The 23,114-nt window shown below is 35.5% G+C and overlaps 1 protein-coding gene across 4 annotated transcripts in view; it reads right to left on the bottom strand.

Annotated features, from left to right (window-relative positions):
- SCYL2 (SCY1 like pseudokinase 2) overlaps positions 1-23,114 on the bottom strand; it is a 67,444-nt gene that overhangs the window by 23,891 nt on the left and 20,439 nt on the right. For all 4 annotated transcript variants that reach the window (XM_046646324.1, XM_046646323.1, XM_046646322.1 and 1 more), the window contains exons 3-9: positions 21,065-21,222; positions 16,843-16,987; positions 4,205-4,354; positions 2,792-3,013; positions 2,229-2,345; positions 1,515-1,640; positions 422-598 (exon numbers count right to left, since the gene is read on the bottom strand). In XM_046646324.1, coding sequence (XP_046502280.1) covers positions 422-598; positions 1,515-1,640; positions 2,229-2,345; positions 2,792-3,013; positions 4,205-4,354; positions 16,843-16,987; positions 21,065-21,222 — 1,095 coding nt within the window. The remainder of the gene's footprint in view (positions 1-421; positions 599-1,514; positions 1,641-2,228; positions 2,346-2,791; positions 3,014-4,204; positions 4,355-16,842; positions 16,988-21,064; positions 21,223-23,114) is intronic.

A 23,114-nucleotide genomic window follows, 5' to 3' on the forward strand; every position in this document is an offset into this window, starting at 1 on the left:
ATAAAGAGAACCAAGTGGCATAAACCATCTACAAATTAAAGAACTGAATAACAAACCAAACAAAAAACAAAGAAACAGAAATACTTAAAACTGCAGGAGAAAAAGAAATACTTCTTTTCCCAAACCTGTAACTTTCAATAAGGCCAATGAGAACAGTAAAACACATGCAAAATCTCGTTACAATTTATTTTCTGAGATGGTAACTTATGGAAAGCTGTAGACATTTACTTGCAAAGTTCAATCATAATTTTAGGAATGGTTCACTTTAAACATATGCAAAATAGTTTCTGACTAATGGAAAGTCTCTTACCTCAATTTTTAAAAAGTCATATATCTATTCCTTTTGTTTTTAATGATAGTCATCACTGACTAACATCACTGAACAACAGCAGATAAATAGGAAAAAAATCTACATACATACCTGGATTGGCTCCTGCTGTTTAAAGACAGGGCCAAGTTCAGGTAGAATTAATTTGACATATTCTTCTTTGGTGCATTCTTCAGCAATCAGTAGAACATTGGGCAAAACAAAAGGTACCATGTCAGGGTTTACAAACTCTGAAGTCAGACAAGGCAAAATTCTCTGCACAATGACACGCTGAAAGACAAAAATGTTTTCATAAAACTAAATTTTATTTCAGGTCTTCAGTATTAACATTGAAGTTACAGTCTAAAATCTCCAATCTCTTGGGGTAAGGTGACCATATAATTTATGGTTGAGAGTAAAATGGGGTGCAATTGCTAATTATACCAGGACAAAAGGCATAACTTGGGAATGTCACAGATAAAAGGGAAGATATGGTTACCCTTTCTTTAGGAAACTTCCCTAATTAGTCTTCACTAATATCTTTCTCCTCTTAATTCCTTCATTACTTACGATTCATACCACACAACTTAAACACTGTCCTGTATTGTTAATTGTTCCATGCAACAACCCTTACTGTAAGTGCCTTGAGAGCAAGGATAGTATTTTGCTTCCTCTTTAATCTCCATAGCATCTAAGTAAAAGGCTAGACAAACAGTACATAATGAATATCTGACAGATTAATAAACACTGGAGATTTTTTTGCAACCAGGAATTGCTAGTTTTCCAACCAGTGGCTTCTTTAGCATTCCCCAACATTTTTTAGACTAATTACACTCATGATTTAATAAGCCAGAGAGGGAGAGTTAAAGGAACTGGAGAGGCTAGTAACAGTACAGAAGTATCCCCTTAATTGCTAGCGAGGCAGTGATCTCCACAATGGCAGCTTATGGGCTTCTCTTCAGACCTTTAGTGTTCAAGTGCACAGGTTGCATAGGTAGTATCCTCAATTTTTTTACCCTTTTTTATTATTTTTGAACTATGCAAAAAAGGTCCACTAAACTTTTGACTTCAGTCTGCAGCATTTTATAGTCATTTATGCACCTAAAGCAAAATTACATTTCTTTTTTTGGGAGAGTTATTATAGTAAGTCAAAGTAAACTTTAATTCTAAAATCCTGACTATAATAAGAAACTGATCAACAACAAACCTTAGGTAGTTTTGGTAGGACCTTTGGCAATCCTTTGAAAAACTGTGATTTCTGAAGATTATCTCTTTGGAATAAGGTATCAAAATACTGCAGTGTTACTGCACCAACATCATCAAAGAAAGGAATCTAAAACAAGGAAATAACATTATTTTGATAAATATTAAAGTACTTCTCATATCTGAAACTACCATAGTATGGTGAAAAAATATTCAGGAACATTTTACAAAATGCTAAAGACCACTTAATAAAAATCAAAATAAGGAAGTAATACATAAATCCTTTTTCCATATTCAAATTTTCAGAATCAGGAGTTGTGAGTCGGCTGGGCAGTAACATTTTCTTTATGTAACTAATAAAATATTGAAAGATTAAGTAAATATCTTGAAGGCCTAAGGATTACCATTTATCTACTAAAATTCATGCTTAAAAGAGTGAATCAGAGGGCTACAATTTCTTGGGGTGTCCAGAATTTCTGCATATTGAATTGTAACTGTTGGAACTCTATCTATTTGAAATTTTAATTTTATATCAGAATAATTACATACATAAATTATTTAACTGTTTAAGATTAAAACAAGTTGAATATTTAACACATTTAAGAATACGGATGTTATCTGGGGACTATATCTGACTAAATCTTGCTTTAGAAGCATTTAATCTACTTTACCTCATTTTTCGTCCCTCCACCTAAGGCAGGAATTCATTTGTACTCACCTTTGTCATTTGATCCGCATCTGGTCTTACAGTGGGAGTTACATTTAACAGTAGTTTTACATGTTCACGGACTTCCTCAGGTATATTTGTAAGTGAACTAGATCCTAAACGACTCAGCTATTCAAAACAGTGATAATAGTAAATATTAATATAAAATATTCAAAAAGATATGCATTTACATTTTCAGTAGTCCATTTAAGAAAACTTTCTGAAATTTACTCAAAAATACATTTTTAGATTAAACAAATCTAATTCTACTGTTGCAAGATAAGTAAAACACTTTTCTTTAATACCTGAAATAGTTTCTATTCCTAAAACAAAATGCCCAGTATTTTAAACCATATTTCAATATTTACTCCAGTAAATAAATGCCATGAATAAAGTTGCAGGAACAAACTTTAATCCTCATTATTCATAGAATTACTTTTGTTAAGTTGATTTTATGCAAACTTAAAATATGAGACATTCACCTCATTTTAGAGAATTTTCTGAATACATTTTGGAAAACAAATCAAAGAAATATTTTAGATTTTAAATGCAAGCAACTATTTATAAACAAATACCTGATCCAACTGCCTACTGAAACTCTTGTAAATATCTTGCTTGTTAACTTCAAATATAGGTTTCCCTTTATTAAATACAGCATACATGACTGTTCCTAGAGAGTACATATCACTGGCTGTTTCACAGCTCACAGAAAGTATGTATTCAGGAGCCAAATATTCAGGATTTGGAAGACACAATGATGGTAAATTTGGATCCCATTCTTTACAAGGAAACTTAGGCTGTAATAAGACAGAAAAGGGATTACATAGATTAAATATTTCAAACTAAAGCAAACTACTATCAAGCAGTAGCAATCCAGTTTCAAATTCATATTCAGTCATGCAAGTAAAAATGTTACCACCACCTTCATTCCTAAATTCCCAAGTCTAGAAAGTTCACGCAACAAATTGTGAGATAATAAGAACTCTTTTAACTTTGAGATTTTTGGAGCTCTCTTCCAGAACACAAATTATCACTTTAACATGCAGTACGACTGTGGAAAGGTCTGGCCTATGTTTTATGATACACAGGCTTCAAGTTTTATGGCCTCAAATATTATTTGAAACCTTGTTCCTTCACTAACTAGTATGTGATTTAGTCAACAGCTTCAAAAGGTTATTGTAAGATTAAACAAATGTATGCAAAAACAAACCTAGCACAGTCCCTGACCCATTCCCATTGTATACTCAACCAATACTAATTCTTCCTGCTTCCCTTAAAAATCTTTACTTAAATTACAAATCTATCTTAGGTCAAATCATGGTCCCTTTAACAACTCCGTATAGTTGACTTGACACATTGCAGTGTTTTCTAAGTATAAATAAGTATGTATCAAAATCACTAAGTACCATGTGCTTTGGAAGCAGAAAGAGTGCGTTCAAATCCTAGCTCTACTACCTGTCTAAATTTAGGCAGATTATTTTATTCTATGAGCCTAACTTACTCAACTGTATTATTCCTATACCTCACTGAGTTGCTGTGAGACTAAAATAAGTAAATACATAAAAAGTGTTTACAAAAATGCTTCAATAAATGTTAGCTATTATCATTGCTATTGTTGTTATCATGCTCCTTAAACAAGATTCTGTGGTCTACTAAGTTGGGGAAACACTGATAGAGATTCACTATGTTTGTTAGTGTATTTGACATTCTGAGGAAAAAACCTGCTTCACTCAATAGTTTTCAAATTTGCTTAATTCTAGAATCCTTTCTCACGTAACATTTACAACTATGGAATTAATGAGCTGAAGAATACTGTTCGGTACAATGAACACTAGAAACTTTCTATGAAGCTATACATTTAAACATACCATTGTACCACATAGACTATTTCTACACATTTATCAGGCTTAAAAATTCTCTAGTCCATTCCAGATGCAATCACAAATTTCCATAGCCTTAAAAAATTAGAACATTAAAATCTTCATTACCTCTTGTTCAGAAGGATTGGTCGATGATACACAAAAATCAAAGCCCATTATTTTCCAGGCTCCACTTTTATTCAAAATTATATTTTCAGGTGTAATATTTCCATGAACCATTTTCACACTGCTATGCAAAAATGACAATCCTTCAGAAACCTGTAAATGGAAAAAAAAAAACCCAGATATTTTTACATTAAATAAAACTCCCTTCAATTACAGTCATAAAATGTCTCATAAAAATCACAACTGCTGCTTCTCCAAAAGATTTTTTACATGTCAGGTCACAATTAAATTTCATCATAAATGCAAAAGTGTAGATATTCTCAGTTGCCAGGACAATCTAAGCATTAGCGGGGAAAAATTCAGTTATAAAACCAGAGTACAACTATTTATCAAGTTCCTTTCTATATGCAGTGCACGTAAGCAAAAGAACAGATGATACAAAAGCACTTTGCTATCCAAATTTCTTCAGTTGCTGAGCTTGAAAAGTGAGGGAATCTTTGGTTCCTGTGTTGCAGATAGTAAATTTCAAGAGATACCTTTGTCAATTTGATTGTAATTCTTAATATTTTTGTATACTTACACTTCATATTGAAATTCAGTTCTTTTGAATAGTACTGTGCTCAGTTTTCAAATAGTAACTGATGTTCACTCATTCTCACACTGGATTAGTATTTGGGAATTATTATATTTGTGGCTGAGTTTACCACGGAATTTGTTAACTAAAAATAAAGACTAGATCTGTTTCCAGGACCAGACTTTGGCAAACTAATGCTCTCTAACTTACAGGACACCATTCTCCCAGGTTTTCCTCCAACCCCAGTGGTCTCTGATTTTCAGTCTAATTTGCTGGTTCCTCCTCATCACCCAAACCTCCTGCATTCAATGTTTAGACCTGTGAATTTTCCATCTACTCTTTCTCAGTGTTCTCACAGCTTTAAATACCATCTATATGTTGATTATTCCCAAATATCTCCAGCCTGGGCCTCTATTCTAAACTCCAGACTTGATTATCTGACTGCCTTTTTGACTTCTCTCCCCCAAATGTTTTATAAGTATCTCAATTTTATAAGATTCCAAAACTGAGCTGCCCTTACAATTCAATTTTCTCCTCCTGCAGTCTTTCCCATATCAGCTAATGGCCACTGCATTCTTCCAGTTGCTTAGGACAAAAGCCTTTACGTTTTCTTGCACTACTCTGGTTTTTCTTATATAGCAAATCTATCTGCAAATTCCAATACCTTCACCATCAAAATATACTTAGAATTTGTGGGTGATGTCAGCATTATGGCAGAATGAACTTGCCCAGGACTCTCTCCCCCCAACATACAATAAAAAGGGGCAACCATACTTCAACAGAGGTCATCCTAACAACACAAAAAACTTCAGAGAGACACACAGCCACATGACGGAGGGCAGAGAGGCTGGGGCCCTCCTCAGTGGAGCAGGAACAGGGTAAGAGAGAACTTTGCTCCCTCCCCTAAAGACTGCAATCGTGCCTGCAAGAGAATCCATGAGGGAAGGAACAGGTGAGGGGTCGCTCATTCGCAGCATCACCAAGGAGTCCCCAGGGCCCTTGCAGCCTAGAGGGAAGCACTCTAACAGGGCAAAAGCTTTTGGAGGGGGGTGACCTCATCAAGCCAACACCCCAGGAGACCAGATAGCAAAAGCTGATCAAGATAGACCAGAGTGCACGCTGAAGAAAGTGCCTCTTCCCCAACCTGCCCCGTGCCGTTTCACTTCCTGGGACATCGGCTGAAGGCGGAAGCCTCAGAATACGCAGCTCTCAATCCCCACCCAGTGGCAACAGGCAATGACTGCAACCGAATAATATCAGAACGTGTAAGACCCGACCTTTCAACATCAGACACTAAATCAAATCTCCAGACCAGAGAGAAAACGACAAGCACTCAGAACTCAGTCATGAGGACACAGAAATATGTAATCTAAACGACAATGAATCCAAAATAGCTATCATCAAAAAACTCAATGAGGTAAAAGAGAACGTAGAGAAACAATTCAATGAGTTCAGGAGCTACTTCAGAATAGAGATTGAAACAATAAAGAATAAATCAGAAATATTAGAGATGAAAGACACAATGGAAAAGAGAAAACAAAATACAGATTCCCTAAATGCTCAAACGGACATCATAGAGGAACGTATCAGCATAATTGAGGAAAGACATGTTGAAATGCTCCAGACAGAGGAGGAGAGAGAACTAAGACTAAAAAGAAATGAAGAAATATTCAAGAAATATCCAACTCAATGAGGAAATGCAACATAAGAATTATAAGTGTTCAAGAAGGAGAAGAGAAGGAGAATGGAGCAGAAAGTGTGCTCAAAGAAATAACAGCAGAGAACTTCCCAAACCTAGGGAAAGAGGGAAATTTGTGGAAGAGTCTTCCAGATCTCCTAGATTTGTCAATGTAAAAAGGCCTACTACAAGGCATATAGTAGTAAAACTGGCAAAAATGAATGATAGAGAAAGAATACTCAGGGCAGCAAGGCAAAAGGAAATAACCTACAAAGGGATCCTTATCAGGCTTTCAGTAGATTTCTCTCCAGAAACCTTACAAGCTAAGGGAGAATGGAACGACACAGTCAAATCTTTAAAAGACAAAAATCTTCAGCCAAGAATACTCTATCCAGCAAAAATATCCTTCAGATATGAGGGAGAAATTAAACCTTTCCCAAACAAACAAAAGCTAAGGGACTTTGTAGCCACGAGACCCCCCACTACAAGAAATCCTCAAGAAGGCCCTTATACCTGGAAAAAAAAAAGGGTGGGGGGGGAGAAAGGAGACAAAAAACACAGAGTAAGGAGATAAATAGGTAGACAGAACCAGAATAAGATAGCAATCATTCAACTCTAGCATTAAGCTAGAGGGAAGGAAAACACCAAAAACAAAGATAATCTGGTCGTTTAAACCACAAACTCACAACACAAGATGGAATAAGATGTGAAAAAAACACCTTAGGAGGGGAGGAGGAAAGGGACTGAATTGGTATAGACTAAGGAAATAAGAAGCCATCAGAAAATGGACTATCTTATACAGGAGATTCTGAATACAAAGCTCAAGGTAACCACTAAACAAAAAAGCAGAACAGAGGGGGTCGGCCCTGTGGCTGAGTGGTTAAGTTTGTGAGCTCTGCTTCGGCGGCCCAGGGTTTCACTGGTTCAGATCCTGGCGCAGGCATGGCACTGTGTGTCAAGCCATGCTGAGGTGGCATCCCACACGCCACAACCAGAAGGACCCACAACTAAAAATATAGAACTATGTACTGCAGGCTTTGGGGAGAAAAAGGAAAAATAAAATCTTAAAAAAAGAAAGCAGAACAGAGACACAAAGAATAAATATGGAGAAAATAAAGAAACATATAAAAAACTACACAATTCAACAGGCAGACCAAAACACACAGGACGAGAAACAAAGGAAATGCAGGAAAACCAGAAAACAAGTGATAGAATGACAGCATTAAGCTCTCAAACATCAATAATCACCGTAAACGTAAATGGACTGAATTCTCCAATAAAAAGATACGGAGTAGTGAGATGGATTAAAGAACAAGATCCAACAATATGCTGCCTCCAGGAAACACATCTCAGTTCCAATGACAAACACGGCTCAGAGTGAAGGGGTGGAAACGGTACTCCAAGGTAATGGCAAACAAAAGAAAGCAGGTGTCGCAATACTCATATCAGACAAAATAGACTTCAAGATGAGACAAGTAAAGAGAGACAAAGAGGGGCAGTACATCAAGGGACACTACATCAAGAAGAAATAATGCTTATAAATATCTATGCACCCGACACAGGAACACCAAAGTTCATAAAGCAACTATTAACAAACCTAAAAGAAGATATTAATATTAACACAGTAATAGTAGGGTACCTCAACAGTCCACTCACATCAATGGATAGATCATGCAGGCAGGAAATCAACAGGGAAACAGTGGAATTAAATGAAAAGCTAAACCAGTTGGATTTAATAGACATATATAGAACACTCCATCCAAAAACAGCAGAATACACATTCTTCTCAAGTGCACATGGAACATTCTCAAGGACAGACCAAATATTGGGAAACAAGGCACGCCTCAATAAATTTAATAAAATTGAAATAATAACAAGCATCTTTTCTGATCATAATGCTATAAAGCTGGAAATTAATTACAAGAAAAAAGCTGAGAAAGGGACAAAGATCTGGAGACTAAACAACACGCTACTGAACAAGCAATGGATCACTGAAGAAATTAAAGGAGAAATCAAAAAATATCTGGAGACAAATGAAAATGATAACCTACATACCAACTCATATTGGATGCAGCAAAAGCCATATTAAGAAGGAAATTCATCACAATACAGGCACACCTTAACAAACAAGAAAAATCCCAAATAAGCAATCTCAAATTACACCTAACTGAATTAGAAGAGCAAATAAAGTCCAAAGTCAGCAGAAAGAGAGAAATAATAAAAATCAGAGCAGAAATAAATGCTATTGAAACAAAAAAGGCAGTAGAAAGGATCAATGAAACAAAGAGCTGGTTCTTTGAGAAGATAAATAAAATTGAGAAACCCCTAGCCAGACTTACAAAGAAAAAAAGACAGAAAGCTCAGATAAACAAAATCAGAAATGAAAGAGGAGAAATAACAACAGATGCCACAGAAATACAACAGATTATAAGAGAATACTACAAAAAACTATATGCCAACAAAATGGGACAATCTAGAGGAAATGGATAAATTCTTAGCCTCTTACAACCTCCCAAAGCTGAATCAAGAAGAAACAGATAATCTGAATAGACCAATCACAAGGAAAGAGACTGAAACAGTAATCAAAAGCATCCCAAAGAATAAAACCCCAGGACCAGACGGCTTCTCTGGGGAATCTGCCAAACTTTCAGAGAGGATTTAACACCTATCCTTCTCAAGCTATTCCAAAAAATTGGAGAAGATGGAACACTTCCAAACACATTCTACGAGACCAACATCACTCTGAAACCAAAGCCTGACAAGAACAGCACAAAAAAGGAAAACTACAGGCCAACACCGTTGATGAACATAGATGCAAAAGTCCTCAACAAAATCTTGGCAACCCAAATTCAGCAACACATCAAAAGAATATACATCACAATTAAGTAGGATTCATACCAGGAAGACAGGGATGGTTCAACATCCACAAATCAATCAATGTGATACACCACATCAACAAACTGAGGAATAAAAACCACATGATCATCTCAATAGATGCAGAGAAAGCATTTGACAAGATCCAACAGCCATTTATGGCAAAAATTCTTAACAAAATGGGGATAGAAGGAAACTACCTCAACATAATAAAGGCCATATATGACAAACACACAGCTAACATCATACTCAATGGGCAAAAACTGAACGCCATCCCCCTGAGAACACAAACAAGACATGGATGCCCACTATCACCCTTATTCAACATAGTACTGGAGGTTTTGGCCAGAGTAATTAGGCAAGAGAAAGGAATAAAAGGAATCCAAATAGGGAGTGAAGAAGTGAAACTCTCACCGTCTGCAGGTGACATGATCTTATATATAGAAAAGCCCAAAGAATCCATCAGAAAACTAATAGAAATTATTAACAACTACAGTAAAGTTCAGGGTACAGAGTCAACTTACAAAACTTAGTTGCTTTTCTATACTCCAATAACGAACTTACAGAAAGAGAGCCCAAGAATATAATTCCATTTGCAATCGCAACTAAAAGAATAAAGTATCTAGGAATACTTGGAATTCACCAAGAATGTGAAGGACTTACACAATGAAAACTGTAAGACATTACTGAAAGAAATTGATAACAACATAAAGAGATGGAAAGAGATTCCATGCACATGGACTGGAAGAATAAACATAGTTAAAATGTCCATACTACCCAAAACAATCTATAAATTCAATGCAATCCCAATCAGAATCCCAATGACATTCTTCACAGAAATACAGCAAAGAATCCTAAAATCTATATGGGGCAACCAAAGACCCCAAAATGCTAAGGCAATCCTGAGAAAAAAGAACCACGCTGGAGGTATCACAATCCCTGACTTCAAAATGGACTATAAAGCCATAGTGATCAAAACGGCATGGTACTGGTACAAAAACAGACACACAGATCAAGGGAACAGAACTGAAAGCCCAGAAATAAAACCGCACATCTACGGACAGATAACTTTCAACAAAGGTGCCAAGAACATACAATGGACAAAAGATAAGTCTCTTCAATAAATGCTGTTGGGAAAATGGGACAGCCACGTGCAAAAGAATTAAGGTAGACCATTATCTCACACCATATACAAAAATAAACTCAAAATGGATCAAAGACTTGAAGATAAGCCCTGAAACTATAAAACTCCTGGAAGATTATAGAGGCAGTACACTCTTTCACATTGCACTAAAAAGGATCTTTTCGAATACCATGTCCTCTCAGGCAAGAGAAACAAAAGAAAAAATAAACAACTGGGAGTTCATCAGACTAAAGAGCCTCTGCAAAGCAAAAGAAACTAGAATCAAAACAAAGAGACAACCCAACAACTGGGAGAAAATATTTGCAAATCATATATCTGACAAGGGGTTAATCTCCATAATATATAAGGAACTCACACAGCTGAACAATAAAAAAACAAACAACCCGATCAAAAAATGGGCACAGGATATGAACAGACATCTTTCCAAAGAAGATATACAGATGGTCAATAAACACATGAAAAGATGTTCAACATTACTAATCATCAGGGAAATGCAAATCAAAACTACACTAAGATACCACGTTATGCCTGTTAAAATGGCCATAATCACCAAGAGTAAAAATAACAAATGTTGGAGAGGGTCTGGAGAAAAGGGAACCCTCATACACTGCTGGTAGGAATGCAAACTGGTGCGGCCACTATGGAAAACAGTATGGAGATTCCTCAAAAAACTGAAAATAGAACTACCGTAAGACCCAGCTATCCCACTACTGGGTATCTACCCAAACAATCTGAAATCAACAATCCAAAGTAACATATGTACCCCTATGTTCATAGCAGCACTATTCACAACAGCCAAGATATGGAAACAATCCAAGTGCCCATTGACAGATGACTGGATAAAGAAGATGTGGGATATAAATATAAAATGGAATACTACTCAGTGAGAAAAAAAGACAAATTCATCCCATTTGCAATAACATGGAAGGACCTGGAGGGAATTAAGCTAAGCGAAATAAGCCAGACTGAGAAAGATAAACACCAGATGATTTCACGCATATATGGAATACAAACATACACATGGACAAAGAAAACAGTTCAGTGGTTACCAGGGGAAGGGGGGGGTGGGGAACCAGGTGAAGGAGAGCACTTATGTGGTGACAGACAAGAAATAATGTACAACTGAAATCTCACATCGATGTAAACTATTATGAACTCAATAAATATATATATACACACACACACACACATACACATACACTTAGAATTTGATCCTATCTTATCACCTTCCCGACCCTGGACCATCACTTCTGGCCTGTCCTACTGTAACAGCCACCTACCTCATGTCTTTACTTCTGCAGTTACCTGTCTACACAGTTTAATCCTCAATACAGCAGCTAGAGGAATTCTTTTAAAACCTAACCCAGATCATGTCACTTTCCTGCTCAAAATCTCCCAAAGGCTTTTCCTTTCTCTCAAAGTAAAATCCAAAGTATTTCTCTGGCTTTCAGACCTAATAGGACCCAAGCACTCCCTTAACTCTTTGACCCTACCTCCTACTACTCATCTTCTCGTTTACTCCTCTCCATCACTCCAGGTATTTTACTATTCTTTGAACATTTCATGCATGATTCCATCTCAGGGACTTTGCACTTGCTGTTCTCCCTGCCTAGATCATTCTTTCCCCAGGTATCTATATTGCTTGCTTCTTTGCTTTTTTTCAGGTCTTTACTCAAACATCCCCCTTTCAGTGATAGATTTCCTGACTACCCTATTCAAAAATGCAAGTCCCCACTCCTCCCCATCGAAACTATCCCCTCTTCCTTTTTCCTCTCAACAAGCAATTATAATCTAATGTATTATATATTTACTTATTTTATTGTCTTTCTTCCTCCATTAGAATGCAAGTTCTAAAAGGCAGGAATTTGTGTCTGTTTTGTTCACTGCCAGACCTTTAGCACCCAGAACTATGCCAGACATACAGCTGTCCAATAAACATTTGCTGAATGAAGAAATATGAGAATGAATTCTCTAAAAAATCCCTTACAGTTTTCAACATGAAGGCAGTTCAAAGGGTAAAGAGCATAAAGAGTACTATTTTAGAAGATATCTAGATTCCTATCCCCACTTCATCACTTACTAGCCTTGCAACTTTGAGCAAGTCACTGAACCTATGTAGGTCCCAGGTGGTGAATTACTTCAAATGATGGTATATTAACTTCTTAATAAACATGGGAAATCATATTAGACTCCACACTACTTCCAGCTCCCATCCCCATAGCCATCAGGGCCCAGTCTACCTTTCTATAACTTCACTCTGTATCTCTAGTCCTTCCTATGATTTTTGACCAAGACTTTTCTTTTAACTATCATTAACTATCTTGTACATGTAAGCACTATGCTAAGCACTTATAAATTTACACCTTTGATTCAGAAAATAACCCTATATAGTAGGATTATTTCCCATATGTTTTCCCTACCCTAAAATTCCACTTTTCTAGAATAATAGCTCTAAAATGCACAGCAGACCAGGTCATTTTCCCTGCTTAAAATCCTTCAGGGTTCTCCATCACCAACAAGGCCTTTCACTATCTTTTCAGCGTGACTTTTCACCACTCGCTGAGATGCTACCTGCTACTTATAATTGCCTGAATATTTGTCCTGAGTGACTAGTACAAAGAAGTAATTAGGGGCTTAATAATATTTTTCAAATGAACGCTTTCCAGTTCTAACACATTTGAACCCATGAAATTCATGTAAGATTTACATTTTTAAAATGCTTATTCCTCAAATATAATTTATAAAACACGCAAAGTTTTTCAAGTCTAGAAAAGTTTTTCTAACTTTATAATAAAAATAAAACCTATTGCATGCTTGTTGTATATTTCAGGCACTCATTTGGTAGTTGCATTTACATAATTTTCTCAGTTAATCTTTGGAACCATTTTATGGTTAGGGGAAAAAAGTTCAGATGCTTACTACAAAGCTATGGTAATCAAAATATTGTGGTATTGATATAAAGACAGATATATAAACCAATGGAATAGAACAGGGAGTCCAGAAATAAACTCCAGCATATATGGTCAAATGATTTTCAACAAAGGTACTAAGTCCATTGAATGGGGAAAGGACAGAAGTTTCAACAAAGAGTGCTAAGAAAACTGGATATTCACATGCAAAAGAATAAAGTTGGACCCTTACCTTAAACCATATATAAAAATTAACTCAAAATGGATCAAGACTTAAATGTAAGACCTAAATCTATAAAACCCTTGGAAGAAAACATAAGAGAAAAGCTTTATGACATTGGATTTGGCAATGACTTCTTGGATATAACACAAAATGCACAGGCAACAAAAGAAGAAAAACAAAATAAAAAACTTCTGTGCATCAAAGGACAAAATCAATAAAGTGAATAGGTAACTCATAGAATGGGAGAAAATATTTTCAAATCACATATCTGATAAGAGGTTAATATCTAGAATATATAAAGAACTCCTACAACTCAACAACAACAAAAACAAACAACCCCGGGGGCCAGCCCCATGGTCGAGCGGTTAAGTTCTCACACTCTGGTTCGGTGGTCCAGGGTTTCGCCAGTTCGGATCCTGGGCACGGACGTGGCACCACTCATCAAGCCATGCTGAGGCGGTATCCCATGTACCACAACAAGAAGGACCCACAACTAAAAATACACAACTATGTACTGGGGGGCTTTGGGGAGAAAAAGGAAAAATAAAATCTTAAAACCCTTAAAAAATCTTAAAAAACAAAAACAACCTGGTTCAAAAATGGGCAAAGGGGTTGAATATACATTTCTCCAAAGAAGATACAGAAATGCCAATAAGCACATGAAAAGATACTCAAATTCACTAACTATTATGGAAATGCAAATAAAAACGACAATAAGATACCACCTCACTCCCATTAGGATGGCTACTATCAAAAACCAGAAAATAACAAGTGTTGGTGAGTATGTGGAGAGATTAGAACCATTTTTGCACTATTGGTGGAAATGTAAAATGGTGCAGCCACTATGGAAAACAGTATGCTTAGTTCTTCAAAAAATTAAAAATTGAATTACCATATGAGCTGGCAATTCCACTTCTGGGTATATCCCCAAAAGAAGTGAAAGCAGGGTCTCAAAGAGATTTATTTGTATACTCATGTTCATAGCAGTATTACCCACAATAGCCAAGAAGTGATAGCAACACAAGTGTCCACTGACAAATGAGTGAATAAAAATTATGTGCTAAATACATACAATGGAATACTATTCAGCCTTAAAAAAGAAGGAAATTTTGACACATACTACAACATGGATGAACCTTGAGGACATTATGTGAAGTGAAATAAACCAGTCACAAAAGGAAAAATACTGTATGATTCCACATATATGAGGTACCTAAAGTAGTCAAATTCACTGAGACAGTAAGTAGAATGCTGGTTGCCAGTGGCTAAGAAGAAGGAGTGGGGGGGCATGGGGAGTTATTGTTTAACGAGTACAGCTTCAGTTTTGCAAGGTGAAAAGAATTCTGGAGATGGATGGTGGTGATGGTTGCACAACAATGTGAATCTACTTAATGTCACTGAACTGCAGCATATCTAAAAATGGTTAAGATGATAAATTTTATGGTACGTGTATTTTACCACAATTAAAAAATATATATACTGTTACAGGGGCTGGCCCGGTAATGCAGCGGTTAAGTATGCATGTTCTGCTTTGGCAGCCCGGGGTTCACCAGTTTGGATCCCGGGTGCAGACATGGCATCGCTTGGCAAGCCACGTTGTGGTAGACATCCCACGTATAAAGTAGAAGAAGATGGGCATGGATGTTAGCTCAGGGCCAGTCTTCCTCAGCAAAAAGAGGAGGATTGGCAGCAGATGTTAGCTCATGGCTAATCTTCCTCAAAAAATAAATAAAATCTGATAAAATAAAATTTAAAATATATATATATATATACTGTTATGAGAATAAGATAAGCCACAGACTGGGAGAAAATATTTGTAAAATCATGTATCTGATAAGGACTTGTGTCCACAATATAGAAAGAAATCTCGAAACTCAGTAATGGAAAACAACCAACCTACTCAAAGAATGGGCAAAAGATCTGAACAGTTCACCAAAAGAGATATTCAGATAGCAAAGTAGCATGTGAAAAGGTGTTCAACATCATTATTCATAAGTGAAATGCAAATTAAAACTCCAAATTAAAATCCCATCACACACCTATTAGAATGGCTAAAATTAAAAGAACCAAGCATACCAAGTTTTGGCAAAGATGCAGCAGGAATACAAAATGGCACTACCACATTGGAAAACAGTTTGTCAATTTCTTAACAAACGAAATATATACATACCATTTGATCCAGCCATTCTACTCCTACATATTTAACCAAGAGAAATGTAAGCATATGTCCATAAAAAACTTGTACATGAATGTTTATAGCAGTTTTATTTGCAATAGCCAAAAACTTTACAACCCAAATGACCATAAACAGGTGAATGGATAAACAAACTACAGTATACCTGTACAACAGACCACTACTCAGCAGTAAAAAAAAAAAAAAAGTACTGATATGCAGAATAATATGAATGAATCTCAAAACAATTAGGGTAATTGAAAGAAGCCAGACCCCAAAAAAAGTACATACTGTATTATCCCATTTATAAAATTTCAGTGACCCATTCATACTGACAAAAAGCAAGGCAGTGGTTTCCTGGGACAAGAGATGGAAAGACAGCAAGGAGCAGGAGGGAGGGATTACAATGAGTATGAGGAAACTTCGAGGGGTCATGGATATGTGCATTATTTTGATTGTGGTGATGGTTTTACAGGTATATATATATGTCAAACTTATAAAACTGTATATTTTGAATATGTGAAATTTATTGTATGTCAATTAATTATACCTTAATAAAGCTGTTAAAAAATAATAAATAAAATGATCTCTGTCCCCAAGGAAATAAGAAGCTACTGCATAAATTTATCCTATAGAACTGAATATATTTTGATAAGCAGAGAAAGGAAAATCAGAAAAAGTGGACATATATGAAAAGGCTAACAATATCTCTTGACATCTATTAAATAATTTCCTTAAAGATGTAATTTTTTATTAAGTACATTATTACTTCAATTTAATATTTCGCTTATGAAATGCACTCACAAGGCTCAAAACTGAAAAAAAACAAAAGTAAACCACCTCATCCACCAATCCACCACATTACCAGTGTTGTTTCATACAATTAAAATATAATTTAAGACTAACAATTAACTGTAGAAAAATTCTAGAATATAGTGATAATTTTTAAATTACTCAAAAGATACAAAGATTTACATAAAGTAGTTTACATGGCTACTAAGTTTAAAATACTCAAAAAACAATTTTGAAGGAAAAAACTCTTCACATGATGAATAAAAATACATACCTGAAGCAAACCATATTTAGTTTCTACATCATAAAGTTTATAATCCTTAATGTCTGGGGATACAGGGGAAGGCAGATTTTCCCAGTTACCTAAAACATTGGCTAAACTTGCAAAAACTGGTTCCGTACAAAATGCCAAGCAATCCCTGTTTTAAAAAAGAAAGAGAGCTATTTACCATTTTTTCCACATTCTCAAAATCAAATACACATAAAAGATTAGTGGTCCTATTAAACTACCAACAAAAAGGTAGACTATTTTAGATTTATTTTCAGTATTAACATAACATGCTTATCCCAAGAGAGCAAAGTCAGGAAGCTTTGTATATGAATTATACTAGATAAATCACTCAGTCTTTTAAACTAAGTGTCCTAACAGTTGTGATACATTTTTTAAAACTTAAAAAGTCAGAAAATAAAACATTATTTCAACTGTGCTTTTGAAATGACTGATATTTTATATGGAACACGAATATAAAATATTGATACATTACACCTATGATAATATCCTTATTTCTAAGGATATAATTTTCAAAATATCCTCAAACAAACCCACACATTTCCTACAGACACCTCTGGAGCAAGAGGAGTCAGAGAGACAGGGCATAGCTCCACGTCTCTCATCACTACTTCAATCAGAGCAGTTTTGCTTTTATCTATTTTATCATCATTTTGAAAGGTGTCATAATTTTTAAATTTTTTAAATTATTGCTCTTTGATGTTTAAGCATATTTAGAAATTCAGAAAATATTATATATTAACATTCAATAAGCCTTAGAGAGTAATGATCAAAAACTCAGGCCTTGAAGACAGACAAATACCCAACTCCAAGTCCCAGCATTCCTATTCCTTGACTTGGTGACTCTGGATACCATGGTTGAATCTCACTTTGCCCATTTGTACAACAGTGATAAGAGACTACCCTGAAGGGTAACTGAAGATCAAATGAGATAAGACATGTAAAGTACAGTGACTAGCGTGTAAACAATAAATGCTTACTTTTGCTATTATAATTACCATGCATTTGAGACTCAAATCCTAACATTTTATGCCTTGGGCTTAGGCTCTGGCAATGAAGAACGACAAGGTAAGTGTAGCAAACAGCTATACCAAGCCTCTTCACCTGAATATTATGCCCTTTGCTGTTTCATCTGTCCACAATACCTGAGCAAGTTTTCTTTCACTTCGCATGCATTTTTCAAATGAAAGCATACGCAGAAGCTCAATATGTATGAGAGATAAAGACAGAGCTGCTTACGTTGAGGGAGAGAGTCACACTGTCCTGCCTGCTCAGTCACCATCAAGGATGCTATCTGGTTCTTTACTCCCACACTAAGCTCATTAATACAGTGGACACTAGGCTTTTGTTTGAAGAACTCTACTGAAGGAAAACTGCTCAAATACTCTATGTCTTTTCTACAGTTTCCTATGATTACCAGGACTCATTTATTTTAGCAATGCATTCTTTCCCCTCTCTGTCCTGACTCCAAAATCATCGTTAGTCATAACAACATCCATATGATTATTCCTCAAGCTTGAAGGCCTTATTATATTTCATGAATATTCATTTCCATCATCATTACAGTTACATACCAGAAGGGCTATATCCTCTCGCAAGGATATAGCCAACCTCCCCCAACCACATGTACTTACTAGCCATTTATCTCCTACCCTTTCACTGTCTCCACCAATAGAGACTCCCAGTAAGTTTACTCAATAAATTGGAAGTATTCGGTCCTGACTACAATTGATTCCTTTCTTTCCCTCAACTATCTCAACAATAAACTATTACCCTAACTATTCTTTACTGAGCAAACCCTTAATAACCCGTGGTAACCATCACGTTTCTTTTACTTTCCTGCTTATGTCATAAGCTGAAGGAAAAAACAGGAAACCCAAATCTTTATAAACTCACAGCATAAAGTCACATAGTGTACTTTAACCTTGCTCTTTTATTTTTCAACATTCAAGAACATTCCTTCATAGCCCTCTTATTTAACTCCTCATTCCACTGCCCCCTTACCCACTACTCACTTATTACCCACTTTTTACTTAAGAAAAAAAAAAGTTCATCTAATATGAATGACCTCATTTTCCTAAACTTCACCTTAGCATACTAGTGATTCAACTATGCTTCTAAAATTTCCTTTGAGCTCCTATTAGGACTTTACTCACATAATGGTATCTTCTCCGCTGGGTTTCTTCGTATGTCTTTTCTAGTGTCCGAACGGCCATCCTACTGAAATTACGGACTATCACTAACAACCTAATGTAATGGGTTCTTTCCAGTCCTTATTCTCTTTTTATTCAGTGATCCCCAGTGTTAGTGCGTTCTTTCTTCCCTCTTTTGGCTGCCATGACATACTGCCAATTTTTCTCCTGACAAATGACAATGACCCCTCACCAGTTTCTATCCTTGGCTCTTCTTTCCCCTCTACATTTCAAGTTCTGTCCTCAGTACTCTGCTCTTTTTACTCATGCTCTTGAAAAAGTCATTTTTTTCATCGTTTTAATTACTGCCTCTATATTACTCACTCTCACATACATCACCAACTCTGGGCTTTCATCTCGTTTACTTTTTGATAGCACATTTCTTTTGGATAATTCCAGTGTCATCTCCACATTATTAATTCATTAAAAACTGGAAGTTTTTTCCTTCCCTAAAATGTTCCTATTTCTATCAATGCTACTGCAATTTTTACAACCTAACAATCAAGAGGCCTTAAAGTAATCTTTGAACTGTCTGTCTTCATGATTGCCAATAAATCCCTAGTTCTGTAATAGTTAAATCACATAAAAGAAGCTGCAGGGACAGAGAAAAATATAAAACATTGGTCCTTCTCCCCTCAAGAGACTTAAAATGTAATAATGAAATATAACACATATTGATACAAGTCAAAATAACAAAGATGGGTAGGATTCTGACAGATAACACTATAGACACTGATATGAAACACTCTAGAGGAAATAGCACAAACAAATACGGAGTCAGGAAAGCACAGGACAAATGCAGCAAACAAAACTTAGTCCACTTTGGGATAGAGGGTTCAGAATAGCAAGTGTTACATAAGAGAGAACAACTATAATCTTCTTCTGGGTTTATTCATGAAAAGAAGGGTAATAAAAATATTATTATCATAATAGGCATATGAGCATATTTCTGGGTAGGCACAGCATGGTACAGTGACGAAAAATAAAACATGGGTTCAGGAATCATGGTGCTATAACTATGTGACTTAAGTAAAATCTCTGATCCTCAGTTCTTCAATACAACTGCAAAAATTAAATGAGTAAACAAATGCAAAGCATTTAGTACAGTTTTTCACATGGTAAATATTAGGTTTATTCTTTTAGGTTGAAAGAAAGGATCTTATGCCTTCGGGAAAGGAGGTAAATGATGGTGAGTTATTAAAGATTCCAAAGTAAGAATTATGCAGAAATTCAATATATAAAATAGATAAAAGCAAAACTGTCCTGGCTGTCTGTTCCTCCCCTATCCTTAAAATCCTAGGGTCCACAGAATACAAGTGGCAAACCATTTACTTAAGATCTTCTGAATTAAAAGAGGAGACTACAGTCAGCTAAGTAGGAAGGAAGAAAGGAATAAATTAGGGGTTATGAGTAATGTGGAAGACTTATATAGTTAGGGTATCTAAAGGAAAAGGAAAAGTACCACAAGCTTGAGGATCCAGTTAAGATTACACAATATAAATTTCATTTTTTTGTCATTCTTAGCAAAGTTCCCAAGTTCATCTTTGAGAAAAATAGATGGTAGAGTGACTGAGGGCTATAGAGTGACATACTAGGCATAGTAGAATGTTAAATGTCTAGAACAGTACCTGGAACACATAAAAATAGGCCCCAAACACTGAATCAATGAACAGGGTACAAAAATTCTAGCAAATTAACAAGGACAGCTACTTTCAGGCAGAGACTGTATTCTATACTTCTCTTGCATATTGCATTTTGACTATGGTAATGCTGAGCATAGAACAAGGAGAGATACATGGCAAATATGAAAAAAACTTTCATTGATATTTCAAAAAGAGACATATACATAGAACATGCAAATAAATCTTAGGGAAATAACTAATCCGTAAGAACTCAATACTCAGTTTATAAGAATTTTTCACTGCCAGTAGACTTTAAAGAGAGATTTCAAATATGAAGTTATTTTTAATTATTTGTTCAGGAATTCTCTTATCTAAGCTTTTATAGAAATTTACCTGGATTCTTCTAAAGGATGCTGGACGGTAAGAAGTCGAGGGTGTCTCAGTCGAGTTAACTGTTGGACTCCTCGTTTCAGAGAATCGATGATTTGATCCTTTTCAAATTTTTGATATTTGTCAATAAGCTTTTTATCAAAGACAAAAACAGCCACTTCCTAATAAAAGAATTGTGAACTCATTTTAATCAAGAATATATAAAAACAACAAAATTTTATTTGATTGTCACAATAATCTACAAATAGAAATAACTAAAAACTAACGCCACGGAAATTTGAGCACCATTGTAATATTTCTTTGATATCAAGAAAATTTGGTTTTTTCATGATTAGTAAATCTAAATACAGCCATGCATCACTTAACGATGGGGATACGTTCTGAGAAACGCAACCTTAGGTGATTTCATCATTGTGCGAACATTATAGAGTGTACTTACAAAAACGTAGATTGTATGGCCTACTACACACCTAGGCTACATGGTATGGGACCACCATCATATATACAGTCCATCGTTGACCAAAACATTATGCAGCACATGACTGTACTTTGAAAGATATGAGACCCAACACCCTCATCTAAGGAGAACATAGGAAAATCTCCATCTTTGAATTCTGGTATCAGAAGTACACATAAACTGTGTGTAATGTGTTGTCCTCTACGTTGTCATCTCTTATTTAACCAGAATTCAAATAAAAGTTAAAATGTTTAAAACTTCAAAATGCTATTCACAATGGCAACCAGAGAGTATACTACAAAATCTTGAAATGCTTTTTGACAGAAAGGTTGTATATGTCAGAGTGCTTGTTCATACAAAAACGCAATTCGTAAGCATCTTTCACAAATTAATAACCTATACTCTTTCCTTCCACTCTATCCCCATCTTGTTATGGGTAGTAACTGGGAATAGTTACCAGTATAGGAAGCTGCTACCTGAATGCCCCTCTTTGAGCGTTATTTTATACTCACAGCTTATTTTACACTATTAAAAGCCCACATTCTCCTTAACTATCTTCTTTTCCTTCTCTCTCATTTACTTAAGGGAAAATAGTTCCCATTCTCTTACCCAATCTTAACAAACCAGTCAAAAAATAGCTATATTGATAGCTGATGTATTACCACTGTATACTATTCAACTATCAATATTCAAGACAGTATCTTTCCATTTTATTGCTTCTCTTCTAATTGTTTTTGCTACATCATGATTATTCTTTTCTCAAGTTAGCCTGGCAACCTAATCAATTAAGAGATTTACTGCAGAATTCCAAACCAATAAATTTATCAAACACAACTTGTTTTAATTTGGAGGCTTCTTATATATATATACATAGTTAAAGATTTTAAAAAACAAGTTAAAGATTTTACTGGATTGAGTCTCTGAAAAGTGATTAACATAAAGGGGCTATTTAGTGACTCAATCTGAACATTCCCTAAATATTTGCATGCTTTTTTGGAATTATCCCTTCCTCACAGCAACCCTACAAGACGAGTTATTTTCCTCACTTCACAGATGAGGACATTACGGAAAAGATAAATGTATTATCCAAGACCTCACAATTGATAAGATGAAGAATCAAGATTCAAACCCAGTCAATCCAGCTCTAGAGGCCACATTCTTAACTAATACAGCATTTTGTCTCCCAAGAATAACACACGGCCAATAAATATGGAGCACCCCAGTAAAACATGGCATACACCTTCAGGAAAACCACCCTTTGAGTGAGAGCTTTAAACAGCACTCATATGTAAATACACAATCATAGCTCTTTTGATCATTATGAGACAGAGGACAATCAGGAGCTAAGAGCATTATGTAATATAATTTGAACTAAAAACAAATGACCTAGAAGTTCAAGTTCCTATCTCACTATTCATGTGCACAATCTTATTTTAGTAAGTCTTCCGCAATAACACGTTTTATAAATGCATCTAATTTAAATGTGTTTATTTATTCAAGACCTTTTGTCTTTAAAAAAAGATCACGTGAAACAGCTCTTGAGCTCTCGCAGTTTCACCACCCTTACGGAAGAACACTACAGTTCATAAAGAAAAA

This window comes from Equus quagga, chromosome 19 (assembly GCF_021613505.1).
Source record: "Equus quagga isolate Etosha38 chromosome 19, UCLA_HA_Equagga_1.0, whole genome shotgun sequence".
NCBI classification, from domain to species: domain Eukaryota; kingdom Metazoa; phylum Chordata; class Mammalia; order Perissodactyla; family Equidae; genus Equus; species Equus quagga.